Below are 27,364 nucleotides of genomic sequence, written 5' to 3' on the forward strand. Positions count from 1 at the left end.
TTTCTAGCCCTAAATTTGCCTGATGTCACTGCCAGTTTGTTCTGGGGATCCATCATCACCAGCCGTCAAATGTTGGGGTATACATGCTTGACATTATTTTATGGGTACTGGACGGGGGTCCTCAAGGCTGCACACCTAGCCCTTTACCGACTGACTATCTTTACAACTTGAACACTACTCGGATACCTGTCATAATACCTTTAAAAGCTATTGTCAAGATAATGTATATTTATTCACTTCTGTAAAAGAATATTGGTTGTATTTTCTTTGGGAAATTATGAAGACAGTTGTTATATAACAACAATAGCAACAAATATCTTAAGTAAGTTATGGTAGGAGAGAAAGAGAGGCTTCTATTTTGTGATAATTTGTTGATTGATTAGTTCCAGCATATCACTACTCAGAAAGGTTTAGTCATAGCCATGTGGCCAAATACCCAACATGGTACAGTTTTACACCATTGAATACTTTTATGTGTAGCATCACTGTTGCATAGGCATGTGTTCTGCACTAGAGCTTGGAATTTCTTTATTTAAGAGGCGCCACATATGTTATTGTTAAATTGTTAGGTTGGCTATCATTCCTGTTTACAAAAAACACAAAAAAAACCTTACTTTTTTGTTTTGTTTTGTTTTAGTGGCACATTGTGCATCTTCTCGACAAATCATTTCACACTGGAAGAATTGCACAAGGCATGATTGTCCTGTGTGTCTTCCACTAAAAAATGCTGGGGATAAGCGAAATCAACAGTGTAAGTGATTAAATCTTGCTGATTTATACCCAAGTGTTTTGAGAAGCATACTAGTGCCCTTTGACAGAGTATTTGACAGACTGTTTGACTCTGAAAAGACCAGTGAAAACTGGTCTTTGGCTTTGTTTTCATTTTTTGAGTATTTTAATTCTGTGTCTCTTATCTTCTCTAGCAATTTTGTCTGGAGCACCAGTTGTACTTGGAAACCCTAGCTCTCTGGGCGTGGGTCAACAGTCTACCCCTAGCCTAAGCACTGTTAGTCAGATTGACCCCAGCTCCATAGAGCGAGCCTATGCTGCTCTTGGTCTACCATATCAAGTAAACCAGATTCCATCACAGCCCCAGGTACAAGCAAAGAATCAACAAAGTCAGCAGTCTGGCCAGTCTCCCCAAGGCATGCGGCCCATGAACAACATGAGTAAGTGTGTCTGTCACTCCAGAGGTGATTAAATGTGTGAATGTCATATATAAATCACTATTAATCTGATTTTAGGTATGCTTCCTTTTTCCCTCTTCCTCCTCCGTTATCTCTCTTTACCTACCTCTCCTGTCTCTGTCTCTGTCTCTTTTTTAAGTAAATGATTTTTAGAATTGAGATATTTTTAAATTTTAGCCTGAAGAATACTCTTTAAATCCAAATGCTAAAAGCAATTACTGCCAATGCTTGATACGGATATCATTGACTGCCTCCTCCTCCTTCCTCTCTCCTTCCTCTTCATAGTTGAGTGTCAGTGTCCTTTGTAGTTCTCTAACCCTGTGTGTCTCGTGGACCCTTTACCCACAGGGTTTCTTCTCTGTGTAGCTTTGGCTGTCCTGGACTCACTTTTGTAGACCAGGCTGGCCTTGAATTTAGAGTGCTGGAATTAAATGCATGCACCGACCTTTGTATTTTACTAATAAAGTCTCACGAGCCAGGTGCTGGGGTAAAAACCCACTAGCTCAGAGAGGCAGAGTAAGCACCCAGCTGACCTTCCTACTCAGCTCACATACTGATGGAAAAGGCCCAGAAGGCTCACCAGCTCAGCTGACAGCCCAGGAGGAAAAAGCCAAAAAAACTCAAGGCCAATCTTGGCTTAGTGGCACATGCCTTTAATACCAACACTCTGGGAGGCAGAGGCAGGCCTCAAACACACACACACACACACACATACACACACACACACACACACTCACTCACTCATTCCCTCACTCCCTCACTCCCTCACTCCCTCAGTCCACAAGGCAAAAGTGTTGCCAGCTCAAAGCCCAAAAAGGCAACGAGCTAAAGCTAAAAGCCCACCACCACACTCTTCAACTCAAAAGTCTTGCTCTGCTTCTTGACCGTGTGTGTGTGTGTGTGTGTGTGTGTGTGTGTGTGTTTGTGACAGAATTTCTCTGTGTAAGAGCTCTGGCTGTCCTGGAACCCACTCTAGACCGGGCTGGCTTTGAACTCACATCCATCTGCTGCCTCCACCTCCCATTGACCTAATGTTGACATTATTAAATCCTATGTACAGAAAGCTTTAATCACCTGTTTGCAATAAACAGAAAGTTTTTGCATTAAAGGTATGTGTTAGCAGCTAACCACCCCAAACAAGAGGCAGGTTTTACAGCTCACAGTGGGATCTCAGGAGGCAACTCCCTCTGTCTCCCCAGCTTAGGAATTAAAGGCTGTGCCACCTTGCTGGATGCCAACCGCTGATCCTCTTCATTTTCATTGTAATTTATTTATGCGTATGTTTTTCTTGATTGTATGTCACTGTACCACATGCATACAGAGGCCAGAAATGGGGTGGCAGTACCTTGGACCTGAAGTTCAGATGTTGGGAACCACTATGTGGGTGCTGGCAATCAAACCCAGGTCCTAGTGTAGAGTAGTCAGTGCCCGAATGACCTCCGCGTGCACTCTCTCTCTCTGTCTCTCTCTCTCTCTCTCTCTCTCTCTCTCTCTCTCTCTCTCTCTCTCTCTCTCTCTCTCTCTCTCTCTCTCTCTCTGTGTGTGTGTGTGTGTGTGTGTGTGTGTGTGTGTGTACAAGTGTTCTAGGATGTCAGAACTGTTGAGTCTTGACTTAGAACACAGGTGGTTGTGTGTACTGGACTAGGGGAGCTGCATGTGTTTCACACTGAGCCACATCTCCAGCCCTACCTCATTTTCCCAGATAGGGTTGATCGCCGGGACCGTGAGCACGCCCTCTCTGCTCTGCTGACAGCCACAGAGCCCCCAGGGGACTGTTTTTTCCCTTCCCATCACTGAGATTACAAGTACATATCATAGGTGCTTGGGGTCTGAGCTCACAGGGACCTCATGCATGGCAAGCACTTTGTGTACAGATTGTGCTCTCCAGTCATATTCTTGCATTTTAATATTTACTTAGATTTGTATTTTTCTGCCTTACTATATCTGTATCACAGACATTCTGAGATTAGAAGAGGTTATTGGATTCTTGGGGCTGGAGTTTGTGTATTGCTGTGAGGAGTAATGTAGATGTTGGGGACTGAGCCCAGATTCTCTTCAAGACCAGCAGGTGCTTTTTACATCTGAGCCGTCTTTCCAGCTCGTTTTGTTTATTTGTTTTTTGGAGACAGGGCTTCTCTATCTAGCCTTCCCTGTCCTGGACTCACTTTGTAGACCAGGCTGGCTTCGAACAGACTCTTTGTGTCCTCCTCCCTGAGTGCTGGGGTTACAGATGTGCACTACCACCATACCCAGCCTTTTATCCTTTATTGTTTTGTTTTGTTTTAAATGACAGGGTCTCATTGGGTAGCTCTGACTGTCCTGGAACTCACTGAGGTAGACCAAGCTGAGGTTTGACTTTTCAGAAATGTGCTTGCCTGTACCTTTTCTTTTGTTTTGTTTTTTTCAAGACAGAACAGAGCCCTGGCTATCCTGTATTCATTGGAGACCAGGCTGTGCAAAACAATGCCTGGACCTTGCCTCTGCTTTCTAAATTCAGGGACTAAAGATATGCCACCATATCTAACTGTCAGTCCAATCCCCCTTTGAGACAAGGTCTATGTCTTCCTTTTTTACTCTGCCCTTTTTTTTGCGGGGGGCGGGGGGGCGGTGTTTTTATTAGACTGGAACGCACTCATTGCCTAGGTGGCCTGACCTAGGTTTGGCACTACGGTGATGTCTGAGCACTGCACATCCATGTTTCTGTGTGGGCTCCAGATCTGGGCTCTGGTCCTTGTGCTTATGAAGCAGCACTTTACCAGTTGAGGCTTCCCGTTCTTGTGCCTCTTTTTTCTTAATGGTTTGTGAGGTAACTTCATGTGTTAAGTCTATGTGTTGTTAATTGCATCGCTAATAATATGTGCTGATTTTTCCTCATTTGTTATTTTTCTTCACTTGGTTTATGGTATTTATTGTATGGTGGCTGTTTTATTTATTTGTTCTGTTACTTTGCTGTGTTTCGCCTCAGGTGCTAGTACTATGGGTGTAAATGGAGGTGTGGGGGTTCAGACGCCGAATCTTCTTTCTGACTCCATGTTGCATTCAGCCATAAATTCTCAAAAGTAAGTTTGTGCCTGAGTCCCTTCAGATGCTTAAGAATTCCTTGAATACTTTGTTTAATTTTGTGGATTTGCTGCTAGCTTTTAGGGAAGGATCGAGCTGGTTGTCCATGCATAGCCTTACTTGACATTTGTGTCACTTACCTGAGTTAATCTATTCCCTCCCAGAGAAGTAGGGAGTTGCAGCTCCATCCCATTCTTAAATAATGGTACCATCCCCATGTATTGTGCACGTATATGAAGGTTTCAAAACATATGTTTCTTTAAGAGGTGAGGTGTGTCCACAGGGCAACAGCCTACTGACAGACTTGGCTTTTTTTCTGTTTTTTTTTTTTGTTTGTTTGTTTGTTTTTTGTTCTTTGTTTTGTTTTGTTTTGTTGGTTTTTTGAGACAAGGTTTCTCTGGGTAGCCTTTGCTGTCGTGGACTTGCTTTGTAGACCAGGCTGGCCTCAAACTCACAGTGATCCCGCCTGCCTCTACAGACTTGGCTTTTTAAATATAAGAATTCATCCTAATCATTCATAAGAAAATGTAACAGTATTCTATACTGAAGTGTGTGTACACACACAACATGTAGTAAGTCTCATACACATGCCTTAAGTAGACTCAGTCACCGCTCATGGCTGTAATTACTGTTAGCTCTAGTTAAGCCAAGTCTTTCTCCATTACTTCTTCACTAAAGCTATTTTATCTCTCATTTTAAAAGCCCAATGATGAGTGAAAATGCCACTGTGGCTTCCCTGGGTCCTTTGCCAACAGCAGCTCAGCCATCTAGTACTGGAATTCGGAAACAATGGCATGAAGATATTACTCAGGATCTTCGAAACCACCTTGTTCATAAACTGTAAGTAAGGTGACGAAGTGTGTTTGCTGATTGTGGTGCTAGGGCCTGTCTTTAATACCAGTACTTGGAGCCTGAGGCAGGCAGATAAATCTCTTGAGTTTGAGGCCAGCCTGGTGTACAGAACAGTTTTCCAGGACATGTAAAACCTACACAGAGAATTGCTCCCTGTGTCAGCAAACCAAAAAATTATCCAGTCAATAGTGCCTCCCAGATGCTGGGCATGTTGCCACCAAAGCCATATTACTACTTTTGTATATGTAGCCAGGCTGATGATCTGCCTATAATTTACTTTTCATGTGTTTTTGCTTGTTTTGGGATGGGAGGATGCAAGCCAAAAGAGGGGCTCTATGTACCCTGAGTAACCTGACTCCTGATCTCCCTCCTCCTTGCACTTCTGTTGTTGTGTGCCTGTGTCACCATGCCCAGCTTCTTAAATCTGTAGTCTCAGCTTCCTTCTTTTCTGCCTTCTTAATGTTATTTTACAAGTCTCTCATCATTAACAAATAAATTGTTGTGCCTAGTTTATGAATCATTAAATTTTTGTTCTGTTTCTTTCTGGTTTTTCGAGACAAGGTTTCTCTATGTAGCCTTGGCTGTCCTTGACTCCCTGTGTATACCAGGCTTGAACTCAGAGTCTGTCTGCCACTTCCTCCCTTAACGCGCGCTTGGTTTGTCTGGGGTTCATCTGATGGCTCCGTAGGTAAAGGCTCTTGCTGCCAACTCCATCCCTGGGCTCATACAGTGCAAAGGGAAACACTGACTCTTGAAGCTGTACTCCCGCATTCACATCACTCCTGTTCACTGCACACGGGAACAACAAATTAGACAAGTTGAATAAAAATGGTTGACCTTTTGGGTCTAGCAGTGTTGCTCATTTGGTAGAGTACTTGCCTAGGTGCCTGAGCCCCTGGTTTGAGTGCCCCCCTCCCCTGCATGAACTAGGTGCAGTATTATGGAGGGAGGAATGCAAGGCTCCTGCACAGGTGTGTATAAACTTAAGTAAGTTCTCAAAAACATTTTAAAAACGGAATAAGTCAGCAGTGTGTGGTGGCAGGCACCTTTAATTCCAGCACTTGGGAGGCTTAGGCAGGCTGATACTTGATTTGGAGGCCACCATAGCCTACAAAGGAAGTTCCAGGACACTCAAGGCTACACAGAAACCCTGTCTGGAAAAACCAAACGAAACCAAAAAACTGTTGTCACATATTTTACAGGGTTTTGCTATAGTGGGTCCTGTTTCTTTGTATTTTGAAATAGGGTCTCTTTGTAGTCTTAGCTGTCTTTGACCTGGATATGTAGACCAGACTGGCCTTGAACTTAGAAATCTTCCTGCTTCTATCTTCTGAGGACTAAGATTAAAGGTGGTGGCCACCATACTCAACTTTAACAAAGTTTTTGACTCTTGCTCCTTTATAAGTTCTTAAAATTTTTGAGTACTTACTGGGTTTTGTTTTAATAAGCCAAATAAACTCAGAAGATCAGAAATGTCTAAATAAAGGCTCATGATACTGGAAGAAAAAAATCAGGTTTTCATGCCAAGCTAGGTGGTGCATGCCTTTAATTCCAGCCCTCGGGAGACAGAGGCAAGCAGATTGCTGTGAGTTCAAGGCCAGCCTGGTCCACAAAGCTAGTCCAGGACAGCCAAGGCTACACAGAAAAACTCTGTCGGGGGGTCGGGGGGTGGATTCAGGTTTTCTTTGTTTATGTGGCACCATATAAATTTTTACATGTAAAATTACAAAGACCAGCAAGTAGTTAATTTTATTCATATGTATGTTTTATGTGAATTTATGCTATGTGTGGGTATGAGTGCGAGAGGGTGTTTGATCTACTAGATGCCAGAGCTGAGAACCAAAGCTGATTCTTCTGAAAGTCTCAATCAGTAAGCAGTCGCTCTAGCTGTCTAGATCATTATGATGTTACTCTTAGTGATTATTGTTTAATAATTGTAATATATCAATCTTTTAAAAAATGTTTTATAGTTGTGGTGGCCTGTGCCATTTATTCTAGAGCAGGGTAGTAGAGGCAGGCCGATCACTGATTTTAATGCCAGCCAAGCTGGTGTACTTAGAGTTCAAGGATAGCCAGGGCTATTCAGAGAAACCCTGTCTCCAAAGAAAAGAAAAACTAGGTATATATCATCCTGTTGGTAAATTTTGGTCTTGAGATGTTTTGTTTAAGAGCACTAGCTGGGGACCAGGTGTGATAGTACAGGCCTTTAATCCCAGCACACAGGAGGCAGAGCCAAATGGATCTCTGAGTTCTAGGCCAGTGTGAGTCCAGGACAGCCAGAGCTACACAGAGAAACCCAGTTTCAAAAATAATTTAAAAACCAACCAAACAAACAAAAACTTAAGAGCACGCCAGCCTGGTCTACAAAGTGAGTCCAGGATGGCCACGGCTACACAGAGAAACCCTGTCTGAAAAAACCAAAACCAAAACAAAAACTTAAGAGCACTGTCTACTATGCCAAGGATCTGGGTCTAACCCAGCTCACCCACGTGGCAGGTTGCAGCTGTCTGTAATTTCAGTCCTGGCGTATATAAATCACTCTTCTGGTCTTCTGGCCTCTGTATACACTGCGCACACATGGCATTTCACATATGTTCAGATAAAACAAACAAAATAAAGATGAGATGAAATGAACAACTTCCAAAAAGGGTTTTTTGTTTGTTCTTCTGTTTTGTTTCACTCAGGGTTTCTCTATGTATCCCTGGCTAGCATGGAATTCTCGCTATAGGCCAGTCTGGCCTCAAAATCCAATACCCACCTGCCTCTGGGATTAAAATTGTAGGCCACCACCACCTGTCTAAAAGTGTTTTACGAGTGAACCATATAAATACTGGTTTGGGCAAACATCACAGTGTTCTGTGTTTCTGTAAATATGTTCACATGCTGGCGTGTCACTACAGTGGTGCTGCTTTGTATTCTAGTGTTCAAGCCATATTTCCTACTCCGGATCCTGCTGCTTTAAAAGACCGACGGATGGAAAACCTTGTTGCATATGCTCGTAAAGTAGAAGGGGACATGTATGAATCTGCAAACAACAGAGTGAGCATGAAGTTTTTCTCTTTTTTGAAGTGGGTCTTTTGAATTTTAAATTGTCTTGGTATGGTGTGGTGATGCATACTTTTCATCCCAGTACTCTGGCGGCAAAGGTTTGCAGATCTTCATGAGTTGGAAACTGCATAGTGAGGACGTATCTCAGAAAGACAAAAGCATACATAACATGACAAGCAATGCTGGTTTTTCTAGGAAGATTCTCTTTAGCTTTACTCACCCATCTTCCTAGTCCTGAAAAGTTGTAAATTAAAAAGAAAAGGAGTTTATTTCTTTGAGACAAAGCCCGAAGTAAAACTTGCTGGTCTCAAACTGTGGTGGAAGCTGGCCATGAACTCTTGATCTTCCTATGTGCTAGGATTTCATGTGGTACAACTAATCTTGGCCAACAAAACAATGTCTTTAAGTGTATGTCAATTATGTTACGTGTTTTTTTGTTTTGTTTTGTTTTTTTCTTTTGAGGCAGGGTTTCTCTGTGTAATAGGCCTGGCTGTCCTGAAACTTGCTTTATAGACCAGTCGGTCTCAAACTCATAAAGATGCACCTGCTTCTGCCTTCTGATGTTGGGGTTAAAGGCGTGCTCCACCACGTCCAGCATCCTACCCTTTTAAGATTCTCATTCTTTCTCTCTGCCTTCCTGCTCCTCCTTTCCCCCCTTCTCTTCTAGTCTTCCCTAGCTGCTCCAGAACTAACTGTAGGCGAGGCTGGACTCACATTCAGATCTGCCTGTCTTTGACTCCCTAATGCTGGGATTAAAAGCGTGGGCTACTATGCACAGCTGACCTTTTCTCATGACACATTATATTCATGTGGGACTTATACCTTGACAAGCAGCTATAGTTAATAGTTCTGTGCCATCTTCTATACAATGTGATGAATCAATTTTTTCAGGTTTTATGTGAAGCAGTATTTTCTCTGCATCAAGTTGAACATGTTTAATTTGGCATTAAAATGTTGGCTATTATTTTTCTACCTTATAAATTGCCAGCTTCTATTTTATAAATATATTTCCAGAAGTTTTATTCATAGTAAAATTACTAGTCATGTGTCATTGCTATTATGAGTGTATTTATTAATGACCTTAGATACATTTGAGTCCAGCCAACTTTTGGTTTTTGTGTTTTTTTGGTTTTGTGTGTGTTTGTTTTGGTTTGTTTTTCTTTTCAAGACAGGGTTTCTCTCTGTAGCTCTGGCTGTCTTACAACTTGCTCTGTAGAAAAGGCTGGCTTGGAACTCAGAGACCCGCCAGCCTCTTCTTCTACAGCCAGCTTTAGTTCTTGCCTCCTCTTTGAATGAAACCAATATTTGAACCAGGCTTGGGAGGTAGAGGCAGGCAAATTTCTGTGAGTTCCAGGCCAACCTGGTCTGCGGAGCAAGTTCCAGGACAGCCAGGGCTGTTAAACAGAGAAATCCTGTCTTGAAAAAAACAAAAATAATAAAGAAAAGATGTTTGAGCCTAGATCATTTTTCTGTTATTTAATTCCTGTTTTTGACTCTTTTTTACTTAAAAACTTTTCAAGGCGGAATATTACCACCTCCTTGCTGAGAAGATATATAAGATCCAGAAAGAACTGGAAGAGAAACGGAGGACAAGACTACAGAAACAAAACATGCTACCAAATACTTCTGGCATTGTTCAGGTTCCTATGAATACTGGGCCTAACATGGGACAGCAACAGCCAGGAATGACTACTAGTAAGTACTTTTTGTTAGAATTAATATGAGGAAAATAATATACCGTTTTAAAAATGATTGGAAGAATATGGCTTTCAGGGTATAACGATTGCATAACTTGATAGTCTTATTATTTTTACTGCCTCAAAGAACCTTTCAAATAGTGAGGGGCAGCCTACATGTCTTCGCTGGCTTCTCCAGCAGCCTAATGTCTTGTATTGACAGGCGCCCAGTAGATTTTGGTAACCCAACTAGATTCAGGGCTTACTAGAAACTTTAATACTAATTGCTTTTTGTTATTATTGGGTTTTTTGTTTGTTTTTGTTTTTGTTTGTTCATTTTAGTGTTTTGAGACAGGGTGGGTGCCTTAGTGTTTTCTTGCTGTGACCACGACAACTGTTAAGACATAACATGGATTAACAGCTTCCACTCCTCATTTAACACCATTGTTTTTTTTCTTACTTTTTATCAAAGAAGTTTATTTGCACGTAAAGAAAGTTTTATTTTGTATTGTTTTAGGGGGGAAACAACCCAAAATATTTAGAAGAGTCATACATACAGAAAATCAAATTAAAAATACTTTTAAGAAAAGACCCTTCCCACTCACTGCTCCTGATGTACTTAACACCACTCTTGATTTTTGAAGTTTATAATATATCTAAGACTGTTATGTATTGCTTATTTCATTCCTGGATATTATTACTTCCAGATTCTGAGTAGAAAAATGCAGAATGAGATAATAGTTGTAAAGATAGCACAAGTTGCTTAAATTACATGGTAAGGATAATAGTAGGGAATATCAGTATTTGTTGTGTTGAGGAACACACAGGATAGAACAGAATAATGAAGAAAGCTGTGGCTTTTGCATTGGAGGTCAACAAGCAAAGACATGGCCAAAAGGTCAGGAAAGAGCTTCAGCAAGTGAGTGTGGAAATCCAAAGTGCCCTGGGAAAGCATACTTTAGACATGTTTTGGGCAAGTAAGCCAGACGGTGGTGGTGCACGCCTTTAGTCCCAGCTCTTGGGAGGCAAGTATACAGAAGAAAAACTTATCTGAGTTAGAAAAGCTGGCATGTCTGTGTACTGGAAGCTCTGCAAGCAGGTACTTGCTGGTTTGTTTGTTTGTTTGTGAGACAGGCTCCCAGAGACAAGTCCCAGAGTGAACTTGAACTCATAACAATACTTCTTTTAGCTTTCCATGTGCTAGGTTAGAAATTGCAGTCCACCTTACCCGGAAGAACACAAATGGTTTCTATTATAGAAACTGGTGTGCTTGAACAGAGTGCCATAGCAACCATACAGGTAGGAGGACAATTTCCAAGAATCACTTCTCTACTTCCACACAGTGGATCTTCGGTATCAGACTCAGACTGCAAGGTTCAAAAGCCAAGTATCTTTATTTACAGAGCTGACTTACTAGCCCCACAACACTGTTCTGTGTGTCCTATAGAAAGTGTTCAACTAGAGCAAGATAAGAAAGTTACACATTTTAGTCTTATTTTAACTTTTAAGATGCATAAATGAATGCTGTAGTGTAATATGGATGCTGTTGCTTCACGGTTCTTACACAGTTAACACCTTTCTTCTCTGAGATTGAGGTTAGAGATACTTTGCTATTTAATAATACTTGATGGGATTTTGTGGTTTTTAGGAAACAAAAGGATATTTAACTCCTTCTGTCTTTAACTCCAGATGGTCCTCTACCTGATCCAGCTATGATCCGTGGCAGTGTGCCAAACCAGATGATGCCTCGGATAACTCCTCAACCTGGTAAATTTTGAAAAAAATACAGGGTTGATTTTAACAGTCCTTGTTGTAGAACAGAAGACACTTGTTGCCTTAATTCCTGATTTAATTCAACAGCAAGAAATTTAAAGATCTCTTCTATTGGAACTCCATTAAGGAAGGATAAATGAGGAGGCAGGTTGCCTGACAGGTCCAGGTTACATCACAATAAACAAACATGTATTTAAAACCACTTAATTTCTAAATATGGAGGAGCTCACCTTTATTCCCAGCATTCTGGAGTCAGAGGCAGGTGGATGGCACACTTGTGAGTTCAAAGTCTGCCTGATCTACGTGGTGAAATTCTAGACGAGGTAGAACTACACGTTGGAATCCCACTTCAAAAAATAGCTAAAATAGTAATACCATTACCAGTTTACTAGTTAGTAGAGTGTGAACATTTGGGAGGCTGGGGCAGGTGGCCCTCTATGAGTTCAAGGCTGAATTCATGCTTAAGTTATGGGTGAGTATGCAGAAGGAAAAGGTAAAAGGAAAACTTATCTGAGTTAGAAAAACTGGCAGAGTGAGACTCTTTGAAAAATTTAAAATCACAAAACAGTTTAGCACGTTGAAATTCCAGGACAGCCAGGGCTACATGGTGAAGATGGATGGATAGATAGATAGATACCTGCCCTTGCTCAGTTCTATGACTGAAACAAATTGATTGAGTTTCAGTACTACTTTGTAGGTCCTGAGAAAATGAACAGAATCATATATTTCCTAGCTGAACACTATGGTGCATGCTTGTAATCCCAGCGCTCAGGTAGGGAGAGGATCTCTGCGAGTTTGAGGCTAGCCAGGTCTACAAAGCCAGTCTAGGACAGCCAGGAATATACAGAGAAATGCTGTCTTGAAAAGTAAAACAGCCGGACTGTATCCCCTGGAGGGGGAGACCTGGTGGCACTCAGAGGAAGGATAGCAGGTTACCAAGAAGAGACTTGATACTCTGTTAGCATATACAGGGGGAGGAAATCCCCCTCAGTAACAGTCATAGGGAAGGGGAATAAGGGGAAAATGGGAGGGAGGGAAGAATGGGAGGATACAAGGGATGGGATAACCATTGAGATGTAACAAGAATAAATTAATAAAAAATTAAAAAAAAAAAAAAGAAAAGTAAAACAGCCGAGCGTGGTGGCGCACACCTGTAATCCCAGGACTTGGGAGGCAGAGGCAGGTGGATCACTGTGAGTTCGAGGCCAGCCTGTTCTCCAAAGTGTGTCCAGCCCAGCCAAGGCTACTCTGAGAAACCCTGTCTCGAAAAAAAAAAAAAAAGAAGAAGAAGAAGAAGAAAGAAAGAGATAAAAAAGAAATATAGTAAAACAAAATATTTACATCCTGTTCTTAAATTCGACAAAAGTATTGAGTTATTATTTTACATATATTTACAGGTTTGAATCAGTTTGGACAGATGAATATGCCCCAGCCGCCTATAGGACCTCGGCAACCCTCTCCTCTTCAGCACCACGGACAGTTGGCTCCGTCTGGGGCACTCAATCCGGTTAGTTTTATCTTACATACCTTAAAAACAAACAGAAAACAAAACTTTTCTTTGTTACTACTTCAAAAAAAGTGTCTAAGCAAAACACTTTCTATTCTATGAGTAAAGTGTTTATCCTTGCAGTTCTCATACAGAAGTCTGAGTACACAACAGATTAACTCTGTCCTTCCATGTATCAAAATCAAGACCTCAAACTTGGTGACAAATGCTTTTTCTTTTCTTTTCCTTTTAAAAAGATGTATTTATTTACTACATATACAGTGCCCTGCCTGCATGTACGCCTGCTTGCCAGAAGAAGGCATCCGATCACACATTATACGTGGCTGTGAGCCACCCTGTGGTTGCTAACCACTCTGTGGGTGCTGGGAATTGAATTCAGGACCTCTGGAAGAACAGACAGTGCTCTTAACTGCCAAGCCATCTCTCCAGCCCTGTTTTTATATTTCAAAAACTATGTAGTGTTCTTGTTGCCAGAAAACCCGAGTTTATTCCCCAGGACCACAGGGGACGAAAGCAACTAACTCCACTGCAAAGTCTTTCCTTACTTGATATGGGTATCACTGAATACATACAGATATAAATAAAAAATTTACAAGCCCACTTAGCTAGGTAGACTGGTCAGTAAGCAATGACACTTGTCCCAGACCTTATGACCCACATTCACTCTCTTGAGACCCATCTGGTTGGGGGCGGGGGGGGGACCACTGACTCTTTTTATTTATTATGTACACAGTACTCTGCCTACATGTGTGCCCGCGATTCAGAAGAGGGCACCAGATCTCATTGTAGATGGTTGTGAGCCACCATGTGGTTGCTGGGATTGAACCCAGGACCTTTGGAAGAACAGATAAGTGCTCTTAGCCTCTGATCCATCTCTCCAGCCTAAAAAACCTGATTCTTGTAAGTGGTCTTTGGACCTCCCCATTGCCTCTATGGCATGTGTACTGCCTCTGCCTCCTGAGTGCTGGGATTAAAGGCATGCGCCACTACCCCTGGCTATCTAAGTGGTTAGTTCTTTTACTTATTCCTCGTGTTTTTCCTCCCTGAACTATTGTCTTTTCTTCTTCTCTACTCAAAAATCTTAAACGGGGCTGGAGAGATGACTCATTGGTGAAGAGCACTGGCTGCTCTTCCAGAGGTCCTGAGTTCAATTCCCAGTAACCACATGGTGGCTCACAACCATCTATAATGAGATCTGGTGCCCTCTTCTGGTGTGCAGGCATACATGTATATATAATAAATAAATAAATCTTTTTTAAAAACTTAAATAGCAGAACAAATGTGATTGCTAATTAAAATAGTAGAATAATTGTAAAGAAACAATTGATGTTCTATGTTTTGGTGGGGGGGGGGGGGTTGTTTTTGCAGCCTATGGGCTATGGACCTCGCATGCAGCAGGCTTCCAGCCAGAACCAGTTCCTCTCCCAGACTCAGTTTCCATCCCAAGGAATGAATGTAACAAACATGCCTTTGGCTCCCTCCAGTGGTCAAGCACCTGTGTCTCAAGTATGTTTTTACTGTTTAAATTACTCTTTACTGTGCATGTGTGCAGGTCTAGGTACACATGCCACAGGGCATACAAATGTATGTAGTATGTATGTAGTCTGTTCTCTAATTCTACCCTGGAGGCGGTACAGGTTCCCAGACTTAAATGGTAGACAGCATTTCCTGGTGATACCAGTTTTCCTAATAAGTGTGCCCTCCAACAGTTGTCAGATTTTTCTTTTCTTTTCTTTTTTTTCTGAGACAGGGATTCTCTGAATAGCCTTGGCTGTCCTAGACTCATTTTGTAGACCAGACTGGCCTCAAACTCACGTCAATCCACCTGCCTCTGCCTCTGGAGTACTGGGATTAAAGGCCTGGGCCACCACGCCCATCCTTCAGTTTTTTCTTTTGTTCGAAGACAGGTCTCACTATTTAGGCCTGGCCTTTAACTCATAGAACAGATTTTTTTTTTAATCTTTTAAAATTTATTTGGAGTTTTGAGGCTACATCACGTGAGATTCATGCTAGTCTGGCCTTCACCTTGTAGCCGAGGATAGCCTTGAATGCCATAAACTCTGCGCCAGCCTCCCGATCGCTAGGACTCTAGGCTTGCCTTATCATACTTTGCACTTGAGCCAGAGGCAGTGATTTTGTGATACTAAGTTGGTCACTTCAACTCTTTTTAAAGTTATTATTTTTTTTAGTTTTTGTTTTTTTGAGACCGGACTTCTCTCTGTAGCTCTGACTGTTCTGCAACTTACTGTGTAGATCAGGTTGGCCTCAAACTCACAAGATCTGCCCGCCTTTACCCCCAAGTACTGGGAATAAAGGCATGCACCACCACCAGCCAGTGCTCAACCTTTTGTTTTGTTTTGATGTTTGTTTATTTTTGACAGGGTTTCTCTGTGTAGCCCTGGCTGTCCGGGAACTCTCTTTGTATCCCAGGCTAGCCTCTAACTTAGAGATCTGCATGCCTCTGCCTCCCCAATGCTGGGATTAAAGGCATGCGCCACCACACCTGATCCTCAGCCTTTTAAAGAAATAAATAAACCCTTTTTTGTAGTATTGGTGATCAAATTCAATATCTGCATAAGCATTGAAAGTATTCTACCAGTTCACAGAATCTTAGTATAGTAGCTCATGATAGCTTTAATACCCCAGCCCCTCCCCTCCTAGTGTAGACTAGGCTAGTCTGAACTCAGGAGCCTCCCACATTCTCTCAAGCGGCTGGGATTAAAGGCCTGCACTGCCATGACTGGGCAAGGAATATACATTTAAAAATAAAATGTTAGGGTTTGAAGAGGTGGCTTTGAGGTTAAGAGAGCTGCTGCTCTTTCCGAAGACTCATGTTCAGTTTCCAGCCTTGTGCCAGGCATCTCCCAGATGCCTGTGACTACACGTACAGTGGATCCGATTGTCTAATGGCTGCTTTCGGCATCCTGGGAGTGTGGTAGAGATCCATACATGCAGGTACTGACACATACACTTAAATTCTAATAACCAAGCATGAATTTGAGTGGGCCTCTCTTTCCTCCTCTTTGAAGACTGAAAGGCACGTGCACCTTTAACCCTTGCTCTGGAGACAGGCACTCAAGCAGACGTGTCTCTATTAGTGTAAGACTAGCCAGAGGCTTCGTCTCAGAAAGCTTCCTATTGATTTTTGTTTATAGTCAGTGTGTACTAAATAATATATATTTGTAAATACCAAATATTTTTCATTTTAACAGGCACAAATGTCCAGTTCTTCCTGCCCAGTGAACTCCCCTATAATGCCTCCAGGGTCTCAAGGGAGCCATATTCACTGTCCAACTCTGCCTCAGCAGGCTCATCAGAATTCACCTTCTCCTGTTCCCAGTCGTACCCCTACTCCTCATCATACTCCCCCAAGCATAGGGGCTCAGCAGCCACCAGCAACTGCAGTTCCCGCACCTGTTCCTACACCTCCTGCCATACCACCTGGACCACAGCCCCAAGCTCTACATCCCTCATCTAGACAGACACCTACACCACCAGCACATCTTCCTCCCCAAGTGCAGCCTGCAGTTCCGGCTGCTCCTTCTGCTGACCAATCCCAGCAGCAGCCTCGCTCACAGCAGAGCACTGTAGCCTCTGTTCCTACTCCAACAGCACCATTGCTGCCTCCTCAGCCTTCAACTCCGGTAAGTAGATGTGTATTGGAGTGAGTGGTGTTTCTGCACCATTTCACTTCTGTTTTGTTCCTTCCTGTGTCCATAGATAGGGTTGTTTTATATCCTGTTTTTTCTTACAGTAATAACTAGCATAGGAAAATCTAGAAGATTTGTTTAGTTTTACTGTTCATTTTGCTTCATTCTATGTTCTAAGGCCTCTACACTTTGTTTTACGAGACAGAGTTTCTCTGTGTAGCAGCATTGGCTATCATGGACTCACTTTGTAGACCAGTCTGGCCTCGAACTGTCTGTCTCTGCCTCCCGAGTGCTGGGATTAAAGGTGTGCTCTACCATTACTCATCCATAATCTCACTGTTTAATACTGTGGCCTTCTGTGAAGTGGCCATCTTTGGAACTTCTACTCATAAACACATAACAAAAAACTTGGTATCTGTTTCAAATAAAACCAGCCAGCATTGGCAAGTCCTGTATGTCCCTTTTTTTTGTTTGTTTTTGTTTTTGTTTTTGTTTTTTTCGAGACAGGGTTTCTCTGTGTAGCCCTGGCTGTCCTGGACTAGCTTTGTAGACCAGGCTGGCCTCGAACTCACAGCGATCCACCTGCCTCTGCCTCCCGAGTGCTGGGATTAAAGGCGTGCGCCACCATGCCCGGCTTTCCTGTGCAGTTTATTGCCAGCTTTTTTCCCTATGCTTTTCTTTTGTCTCTCCAGCTTTCTCAGCCAACTGTAAGCGTTGAAGGCCAGGTATCAAACCCTCCATCTACTAGTAGCACTGAAGTGAATTCACAGACTATTACTGAGAAGCAGCCTTCACAGGAAATCAAAATGGAGGTTAAAATGGAGGTGGATCAACCAGAACCAGCAGTTGCTCAACCAGACGATACTCAGGAGGTGAGAATAGAGCAGCTAGGTACTGAAAGTGAAGGAGACTTACAGGTGCACAGAGCAAGTCAGGGGTGGGAATGCTCTCATTCCCAGCTGTGTAGCTTTGAATACTTAAATTCCTTCCCTTGTGTTTTAGGCTAAAGCTCAAGATGCTAAAGTGGAGCCTACAGAAACAGAGGAGAGAGGCACTGAGTTGAAGCCTGAAGCAAAAGAGGAAGAAGAGCAGCCGAGCACCTCTGCTACACAGTCCTCCCCAGCCCCTGGACAGTCAAAGAAGAAGAGTAAGTAAAGGCTGGAGAGACCATTTATTTGGTAAATTGCTTGCCCCACAACCACTGAAGATCTGATTCTATTTCCCACCACTTGTGTGGGTCTGCCAGGTACCTGCACATCTTTAATCCCACTGCTTGGGAGGCAGAGGCAGGTGAGCCTGAGTTAAAGGACACAGCAAATTCCAGGCAAGGCTGAGATAGACAGTGAGACCTTGTCTCACAGCTGGGCGTTTTGATACGCATGTGATCTAACAGTGGGAAAGCAGAGAAGGGGTGGTCCCTGGAGCTTGATGGCTAGTGAGCTCATATCCTAGTAAGACACTGTCTTAGCAGGTTGTAGAGTATAGGGGTGAGAGAGGATGGTGTGCTCAGGTGCTTTTATAGAGGACCCAGATTCAATTTACAGCATCTACATGCTAGCTTATAACCACCTGTAACTTTGTTTCCAGAGACCAAACAGCCTCTTCTGTCCTGTGAAGGTCTAGGACATAAAATCAGGCAAACATACAAGCACAGAAAGTATTTTAAAAATGTGAAAAACAACAGCAAGTTTGTTGGCTTTTTTTTTTTCAAATGGGGCTGGAGAGATGGCTCAGAGGTTAAGAGCATTGTCTGCTCTTCCAGGGGTCCTTGAGTTAAAATCCTAGCAACCACATGGTGGCTCACAACCATCTATAATGAGATCTGGTGCCCTCTTCTATCAGGCAGGCACACATGTAGACAGAACCCCCTACACAATAAGAAATAATTCTTTTTTTAAATGTAGCCAGGTGAGGTGGCACATGCCTTTAATCCCAGCACTTGGGAGGCAAGAGGCAGCCGAATCACTGTGAGTTTGAGGCCAGCCTGGTGTACAAAGGAAGTCCAGGACATCCAAGGCCACACAGAGAAACCCTGTCCCGAAGGAAGGGGAAAAAAAGTGAAAAACAGTTCACTGAGCAAACACGTACCCATCTCACATTAACTCTTGGCCTACAAATACAGACTGACAGACACTCACTTCCATGTTGGAAAGAGTGTTGGCTCCTGAAATTGTTCTTTTGACCTCCACAAATGCTTTAGCCCATGTGCACAAATACACAAATGCTCACAAATAAAAAATATAACTTTAAATTCTTAAGTCATTGATCACACGTTTCTTGAACTCTTTGTAGCCTGCATTCCGTTTGTGTTATGCAAATCAAGGCTGAAGTCTACTGTGTATCATCTAAATAGTGAACAGGCCTTCCCCTTGGGTTCGTACAGTGTGACCTATTTTAATGGAAATCCCTTGTCTTTTAATGTCTTAGATAGAAGAAACCAGGTCTCATATTCTTTGTTCTTTGTTTGTTTTTTGTTTTGTTTTGTTTTTTTGAGACAGGGCCTCTCTGTGTTAGCCTTGGTTGTCCTGGACTCTTGTAGACCAGGCTGGCGACCCACCTGCCTCTGCCTCCCAAGTGCTGGGATTAAAGGCATACGCCACCACTCCCACCCAGCTCAGGACTCTATTCTAATTGTTAAACATTGGTGTCATAAAAACACTTTTTCCTTCTCTTTTCTTTTTTAATTCCTTGGTCATTGGTTAGTTGGATTTCATTGTGTGATTCTACTCTGCTCAGCAATCTTACTTTATAGGGACCTGCTATGTAGCTTAGACTGTCCTTGGTCTCTATATGCTAGCCTTACCTAAAAGATGTTGCTGCTTTATTGTGCCCAGTGATAGGAATGCAGCCATGTGCTTACCACACCATTTCTGGTTCTGCTTGACAGAACCCCTCTCTTTCCACAAACATCTTTTGGACTGTTACTTTGAGAAATCTCTTCTGTGTTGTTGTAGTCTTTGATTATTTTTCTATTTGGCCACGGTCATTCTCAATCTGCAGCTGGAAAAGTACCTGAGCCAGTAACAATAGTAACAGCTATGTTGTTTTACAGATTAAATCAGAGTGGGAATTGAAATTAGAAAGTGATCCCTTAGTCAGAGGGCAGTGTCACTTTTGTGCTCTCTGACTCTTGAGGGTGCTTCTAGAACATTGACTTGGACATATTTAACATCCCTTTGCTCCGTCAATAACTGATTTCAATGGACTCTCCTTACAGTTTTCAAACCAGAAGAATTACGCCAGGCTCTGATGCCAACATTGGAGGCACTTTACCGGCAGGATCCAGAATCCCTTCCCTTTCGTCAGCCTGTAGACCCACAGCTTCTAGGAATCCCTGTAAGTATTTGGTGTCTTTTTATTTCCTTTTAAATTGGTAAACAGCTTTATTGACATGATTTATCTGTTACAGAAGTTACCCTACTTACAGTACACAAGTTTTAGTATGTTCACTGTTATACAACTACCACTATGGTTTTTAATTCATTTTCATAAACTTCTGAATTTATAAACCCTACATTAATTAAAATCACCACTTGCAGCACTCTTACCTTTCTAACTGTAGGGTTGCCCAATTTCTCTGGATTCTTCTGTTTTGGTTTTTTAATCTGGTATTGAGTAATCGCACTCATTGTGGATTGAAAGCTTAGCAAGTGCTTTGTACTGATCCAGTCCCCAGTCACTAGCATTGCTAGTGTGTCATGCCTAGACATCCATGCTACTGTGTCATTCAGTGCTTCCTTTGAATCATCTAATCAGTTGTGTGATACTACTGCATTTTCTGCATGTGTTTATTTGGTCGGCAGTCATTTGGTTATTTCCAGTTTGGGGCTATTGAGAGTTTGAGTGCTGTGAATGTCTTGCACACGTACTGCTTTATGATTTTGCTTTGATTTTTAGAGAGTGTCTCATTTTATACCCCAGGTTATTTTAAGTTCAGCCTCAGCCTTCTAGCACTAAGTGTAAGTTTTTATGTGGCTACAGATTTCTTTCTCTTTGGTATGTACTTAGAGTTGCAATTTTTGGGTCAACAATTTATCCCAACAGCTATAGATCAGGACAGAAAGGTAATTTTTTGTTTTGCTTTGTTTTGTTTTGTTTTTTTAATTACATACACAATGTTCTGCCTGCATGTATGCCTGCCCACCAGAAGAGGGCACCAGATCTCATATAGATGGCTAAGAACTACCATGTGGTTTCTGGGAATTAAACTCACAGCCTCTGGAAGAGCAGACAGTGCTCTTAACCTCTGGAGCCATCTGTCCAGCCCCAGAAATATTTTTTATATTTTGAATATCATTTATATTTTGTGTATATGAGGTTTTGCCTGTATGTGTGTATGTATGTAAATCATATGGGTGCGTGGTTCCTGAAGGCTAAAAGAGAGTGTAAGAATTCCCATAGAGGGCTGGAGGGATGGCTCAGAGGTTAAGAGCACTGTCTGTTCTTCCAGAGGTCCTGAGTTCAATTCCCAGCAACCACATGGAGGCTCACAGTCATCTATAATGAGATCTGGGTGCCTTCTTCTGACGTGCAGGTGTACATACAGGCAGAGCACTGGATACATAGTAAATAAATAAATAAATCTTAAAAAAAAAAAAAAAAAAAAGAGTTCCCATAGAACTGGAGTTAAAAATGGTTGTAAGTTACCTTGCTGTGGCAACAGAAAGCTGAACCCAGGTCCTCTGTAAAAGCAGCAAATAACTTCATTGTTGAGCCATCAATTAGTTTCTCTTCCCCCACTTTCAGGCCTCAAATTGTTCTTTTTATATGGGTTTTTGTTGTTGATGTTGTTTTGTTTGGTTGGGTTTTTTGTTTGTTTGTTTGGTTGGTTGGTTTTGAGGCAGGGTTTCTCTATGTAACAGCCCTAACTGTCTTGGACTTGCTTTGTAGACCGTGCTGGCCTTGAACTCAGAGATCCACCTGCCTCTGTCTCCAAAGTGCTGGAATTAAAGGCATGCACCACCACCGCCTAGAGTTTGTTTGTTTTTTCGAAACTTGGGTAGGATGGGGAGCTCTTACTGTATGTCCCTACTTGACTTGAAACTGAGTATACAGACCAGACTGCCTTCAAACTCATGGTCATTTACTGCCTCTACCTCCCTGCATGCTGAGATTAAAGGCATTTGCCACAATGCTCTGCCTAAAGTTAGTATTGAAAAGTTTGGAAGTTAAAATATACCCAGGTTGCAGCCAGGTTTTATTTGAGTATTTTAATAAGTTTTATTGAATATGGTATTGCAGTGCTTTTCAGGGTCACAGTTTATTCAGTTTTTGTTGTTGTTTTGTTTTTGTTTTTAATAAGTTTTTCTGCTGCCTTAGAACACTAATTCTCTAGGATTTGTTGGTCCCTTCTACTACTGAAATTTAAAGATACTTGGTTCTACTGCATATATGTGACAGATTATCTGGATCTCTTGTTTGGAGAATATCTCAATCAAAGTCTCTTCATAGGTGTTTTTAAGAAGTTACAAACTTCAGGACGTAGACCAATCAAGACATGTTATGTGGAAAATTAATGATGATTATAGGAAGATACTGCATCTTCCCTAAATGCCCTGCTCATGAGTATGTGATGTGGTGTTGCTAATACTTCTAGGATTACTTTGATATTGTGAAGAGCCCCATGGATCTTTCTACAATCAAGCGGAAGTTAGATACTGGGCAGTACCAAGAGCCCTGGCAATACATCGATGACATTTGGCTTATGTTCAACAATGCCTGGTTATATAACCGTAAAACTTCAAGGGTATACAAATACTGCTCCAAACTCTCGGAGGTATTTGAGCAAGAAATTGATCCCGTCATGCAAAGCCTTGGATATTGTTGTGGCAGAAAGGTAAGAAGTAGCTTTCAGAGCTTCTTTTAACTTCTAAGATGCCTAGAATCTAGTGATGACTTAGGTTAAAAATACTCTGCTTTGGGCTGGAGAGATAGCTCATGAGTTAAGAGTGCTGACTGCTCTTCTAGAGGTCCTGAGTTGAATTCCCAGCAACCACATGGTGGCTCACAACCACCTATAACTTGATTTCTGACCCTTTCCTGCCCTGCAGGTGTACAGGTGTATATATATAATATTAACAAATTAATACTTTTTTTTTAAACTTTCCTCTTCTAACTTTGACAGTCCTCCTATCCCTGCTCCTGTTTCACTGTCCCTTCTCTCTCTTTTCATGTTGCTCGACATCAAAACTAATATGCTACCCGATCTCAATAGGCCCTTTCTCCTAAGGCGTTTAGTTATCACACACACAATAATGTATTTGTTTGGCATGTCTTCTGTGAAGACTTTTATTTTGCATAGATGAAGATTATTTGGCAAAGCTGACCGCCTAGTATATTGACTCCATCAGACTAAGCTCATGGAGTAGGAGCTTTATTATAATCCGTACAGGTGCAGATTGCTTCACATGTGATATTTTTCCTGAGTATAACAGTTCCCAGTACTGTATTTCATGTTGCCTCTAGATAGCTGAAAATAGGGCTGGACAGATACGCCTGCTCAGTCTGTTGAAATTGTATGGTCAATTTGTAGGTTTTGTAAGCTGAAGTGTCTAATTGTGATTCATTAAAGTGAGAACTGAGGTGCCACTTGCTTGTTTCTGATTTGCCCTTGTGACTATTCAGGCCATTGTACTCTTAAACAAATACTTTCTTTTGCAGTTGGAGTTCTCTCCACAAACACTGTGTTGCTATGGCAAACAGTTATGCACAATCCCACGTGATGCTACTTATTATAGTTACCAGAACAGGTAAGCTCAACCAGATGTGGACCACGCCACATGTGTCCTTTGTATAGAAAGTGCGTGCAATCCAGATGATCTGGTGTGCACACATACTGGGCTGGTTCATATGTTCTCTGCTTGAAGACATTTGTATTGCCTAAATTCTGTTCTTTGCTTTTGTTTGCAGAGTTAATAATGTTATCTACTTTTAGAAAAGTAGTTTTAGAATTTTTGTGAACCTGCCGGGCGTGGTGGCGCACGCCTTTAATTCCAGCACTCGGGAGGCAGAGGCAGGTGGATCACTGAATTCGAGGCCAGCCTGGTCTACAAAGTGAGTCCAGGACAGCCAAGGCTATGAGAAACCCTGTCTCGAAAAAACAAAAATAGGTTTTGTAAACCTATTCTCACCCTATGTTTTCAATCTTGGAAGTATTCCAAAATACTTAGTGTCAGACATATTAAAAAGAAAAAAAGAAGTGGCACACGCCTTTAATCCCAGCACTCAGGCAGAGGCAGAGTTCACGGCAACTAAGGCCACGTAGAGAAACGCTGTCTGGGGAAAAAAAGAAAGACCTCCCAGAGCTGAGGTGTAACTAGTTAGTAGAGCACTTGCCTAGCAAGCATGAAGTCCTGGGTTTGAGACTAGCACCTCATAAAAAGGGTTGAGTGATTACAGTCCAAGTACTCTAAAGATTAGGGGATCACTTCAGAGTTATCCTTGGATGAGTACAGAAGTAAATTGGAAGCCGATTAGATTGCATGAGACTCAGCCTGAAAAAGAAGAAAGAAAATATGAGGGGGGAAAACATAGACAGTTTTTCTCTACAGAGACTTGTGAATGCCGGCTTCTCTGCTTCATTGCTTTCTGGCCCAGGGCCAGAAATTATACATGCACTAATCTCTTGATCCTGAGTAATCAGTCTCCTGTAGGCAGTTATCAGCCTGCATTAGAGTTCATCTAGTGTTTCTTCTCTGCAACAGAACAGCAAGGCTAAGTTTAGGTGGCTGCCGTGTGCTTGTGTCCTGCTGCTGATACTGTGGTGTTCTGTTTGATTGAACTTGTGAGCCATAGGTTCTGGCTTTGAGAATGTCCTAATTTTTTTTTTTTTTTAAGATTTATTTATTTATTATGTATACGGTGCTCTGTCTGCATGTACACCTGCAGGCCAGAAGAGGGCATCAGATCATATAATAGATGGTTGTGAGCCACCATGTGGTTGCTGGGAATTGAACTCAGGACCTTCGGAAGAGCAGTCAGTGCTCTTAACCTCTGAGCCATCTCTCCAACCTGCCCCCCCCCTTTTTTTGTTTGTTTGTTTGTTTGTTTGTTTTGTTTTTCGAGACAGTTTCTATGTGTAGCCTTGGCTGTCCTGGACTCACTTTGTAGACCAGGCTGGCCTTGAACTCACAACGATCCGCCTGCCTCTGCCTCCATGTGCCGCCACCACCCGGCTCGCCCCCCCTAATTTTTTAATTATAGGAAAGTTAAATTCTAATACTACTTTGTAGGTACAGAATCTAGACTTGTTTTATTTCCTCCTTGAAACTGAGAAGAGGGATCAAATTGTTTGTTTATTTTAATTCCATGTGCATTGTTGTGAGGATGTGTCAGGTCTATTAGAACAGGAGTTACAGACAGTTGTGAGCTGCCATGTGGTTGCTGGGAAATGAGCCTGGGTTCTTTGGAAGAGCAGACAGTGCCCTTAACCACTGAGCCATCTCTCCAGCCTGGATCAAATGTTTTGTTTTTGTTTTGTTTTGTTTTAAAGATCTTTTTTAAAAGACTCGAATAACAGCTAGTATAAATTTTTCTCATTGGAATTTTGACAATTAGGTCCTCCCTTGTGTTTTGTTTTTTGAGACAGGGCTTCTCTGTAGCTCAGGCTGTCCTGGAATTTACTTTGTAGACCAGGCTAGCCTCAAACTCATGTAGATCTGTTTGCCTCTTCCTTTGTCTTTCTAGTTCTCAGATTAAAGGCATTCACCACCATATCCAACCCATTTTGAATTTTTAATAGCAGTGTACAGTGTTCATCACATACCATTGACATGTTTAAATGTTATCTTCATAGACTTTTACTTTTGAAGTGTACCAGTGTTTTTGGTTTTTTGTTTGTTTGCTTGTTTTTTAACAGTCTCGTTTTATAGCTTTTTTTTTTTTTTTTTTTTGGTTTTTCGAGACAGGGTTTCTCTGTGTAGCCTTGGCCATCCTGGACTCACTTTGTAGACCAGGCTGGCCTCGAACTCACAGCGATCCGCCCGCCTCTGCCTCCCGAGTGCTGGGATTAAAGGCGTGCGCCACCACGCCCGGCCCATCGTTTTATAGCTTTTGCTGGCCTGGAATTCAGAGAAATTCACTTGCCTCTGCCTCCTGAACAATGACATAATGGGTATTTAAAGCAGTATAGTGCCAGGCTTTTATTCTCAGTGGTGGAGGGGCTCAGTGGTGTAGCATGAGTCTCACATGTGCAGGGCCTACTGTTCAATTTTTAGCAACCTTCTCATTCCTCAGCTTTCAAAAAACTCACAAGTGGGCTGGGCATGGTGGCATATACCTGTAATCCCAACGATTGGGAGACAGAGGCTGGCCTGGTCTACAAAGTGGTTCCAGGACAGCCAAGGCTACACAGAGATATCCTGTCTTGGTGGGGGGTGGGGTAGGCACGACTCACCAAGTCACCAAGTTTCCACTGCAATCACTATGGCAACTTGATTCCTCCAATTCACTGATCACTGAGTGGTTGCTCATTTCCAGCCAGGCATATAAAATTATTATACTTCATTTATGTTAACAGTTTTTAAAAGATACCATGTTTCCAGATAGTGGTACTACACACCTTTAATCCCAGCTCTGTGGAGGCAGTGGAGTGTAGATCTCCAAGTTAGAGGGCAATCTGATCTACAGAGTGATAGGATGGTCAGGGCTACACAGAGAAATTCTGTCCTGAAAATCCCCACCCAAAAAAATTAATGAATGAAATAACACTGGGTAGTAAAATCAGTCAGTATGGATCTTAATGAAAGGTCTCCTTTATTTGCTTTATTTGCTACTTGTGATCCCATTGAGATATTTAATGCTAATATGTGCTTTGCCTTGGCTTTCTGCTTTGTGTTGTCCTGTCTTGCTTTTTGTTTTTTGTTGTCCTGCAATCCCTCATTGCTTCGTTTGTTTTGTTTTTTTTTCTCCTCATGCTTGTCGTTGTCTGCGCTTGGCTTTGATTGCAAAAAAAAAAAAAACAAAAACAAAAACCTAAAAACAAAAACAAAAAACAAAATAAACCCAAACTGTGGGGCCCATAAATCTGCATCATTGAATGTCCTTGTCGCCGTTGATGACCTGCTCTCTGCTCCCGTTCCCTTCCTTGGCCTGCTGTGATTGGTGGCTTCGTTGCTTGGCTTGGGCTGTGTTGTGTGAACGGAACAGTTCACCCCAATATGGCCTTCTTGCCGACAGGTATCATTTCTGTGAGAAGTGTTTCAATGAAATCCAAGGGGAGAGCGTTTCTTTGGGGGATGACCCTTCCCAACCTCAAACGTAAGTAACTACATCATTTTGAATACGATCTTTTCATTCTCCATTCTCAGGTGATTATTCTCAGGCGTTTCTAAGAGATCTTACACTATCCAGCATTGTATCCTACCAGTCATAGGCAACTATTTAAATACAAATGATTTTAAGGTAAATTAAATTAGATACTGATTCTCAGTAGCATTCTTGCATAAAGGTACTTAAACTTATCTCTGGCTACTGGCCACTTGACTAGTTAGCCTAAATACTGTTAGCATAACAACATTCCATTAGATATTTCTGAGCATTGGACATTTATCTTAGTAATAAGTACTCTTTTTGTTTGTTTGTTTTTGTTTTGTTTTGTTTTGTTTTTGTTTT

General features: G+C 42.0%; 1 protein-coding gene across 2 annotated transcripts in view; it reads left to right on the forward strand.

Annotated features, from left to right (window-relative positions):
- Window positions 1-27,364, forward strand: part of Ep300 (E1A binding protein p300) — a 69,657-nt gene that overhangs the window by 25,548 nt on the left and 16,745 nt on the right. For both annotated transcript variants that reach the window (XM_051160039.1, XM_051160041.1), the window contains 16 exons: window positions 638-751; window positions 924-1,169; window positions 4,153-4,246; window positions 4,950-5,087; window positions 8,021-8,138; window positions 9,668-9,842; window positions 11,513-11,590; window positions 12,994-13,103; window positions 14,472-14,609; window positions 16,316-16,747; window positions 17,446-17,625; window positions 17,756-17,900; window positions 19,971-20,089; window positions 22,350-22,589; window positions 23,414-23,502; window positions 26,930-27,010. In XM_051160039.1, the coding sequence (XP_051015996.1) occupies window positions 638-751; window positions 924-1,169; window positions 4,153-4,246; window positions 4,950-5,087; window positions 8,021-8,138; window positions 9,668-9,842; window positions 11,513-11,590; window positions 12,994-13,103; window positions 14,472-14,609; window positions 16,316-16,747; window positions 17,446-17,625; window positions 17,756-17,900; window positions 19,971-20,089; window positions 22,350-22,589; window positions 23,414-23,502; window positions 26,930-27,010 (2,497 nt within the window). The remainder of the gene's footprint in view (window positions 1-637; window positions 752-923; window positions 1,170-4,152; window positions 4,247-4,949; window positions 5,088-8,020; window positions 8,139-9,667; window positions 9,843-11,512; window positions 11,591-12,993; window positions 13,104-14,471; window positions 14,610-16,315; window positions 16,748-17,445; window positions 17,626-17,755; window positions 17,901-19,970; window positions 20,090-22,349; window positions 22,590-23,413; window positions 23,503-26,929; window positions 27,011-27,364) is intronic.

Source organism: Acomys russatus, chromosome 17 (assembly GCF_903995435.1).
Source record: "Acomys russatus chromosome 17, mAcoRus1.1, whole genome shotgun sequence".
In the NCBI taxonomy this organism is placed as follows: Eukaryota; Metazoa; Chordata; class Mammalia; order Rodentia; family Muridae; genus Acomys; species Acomys russatus.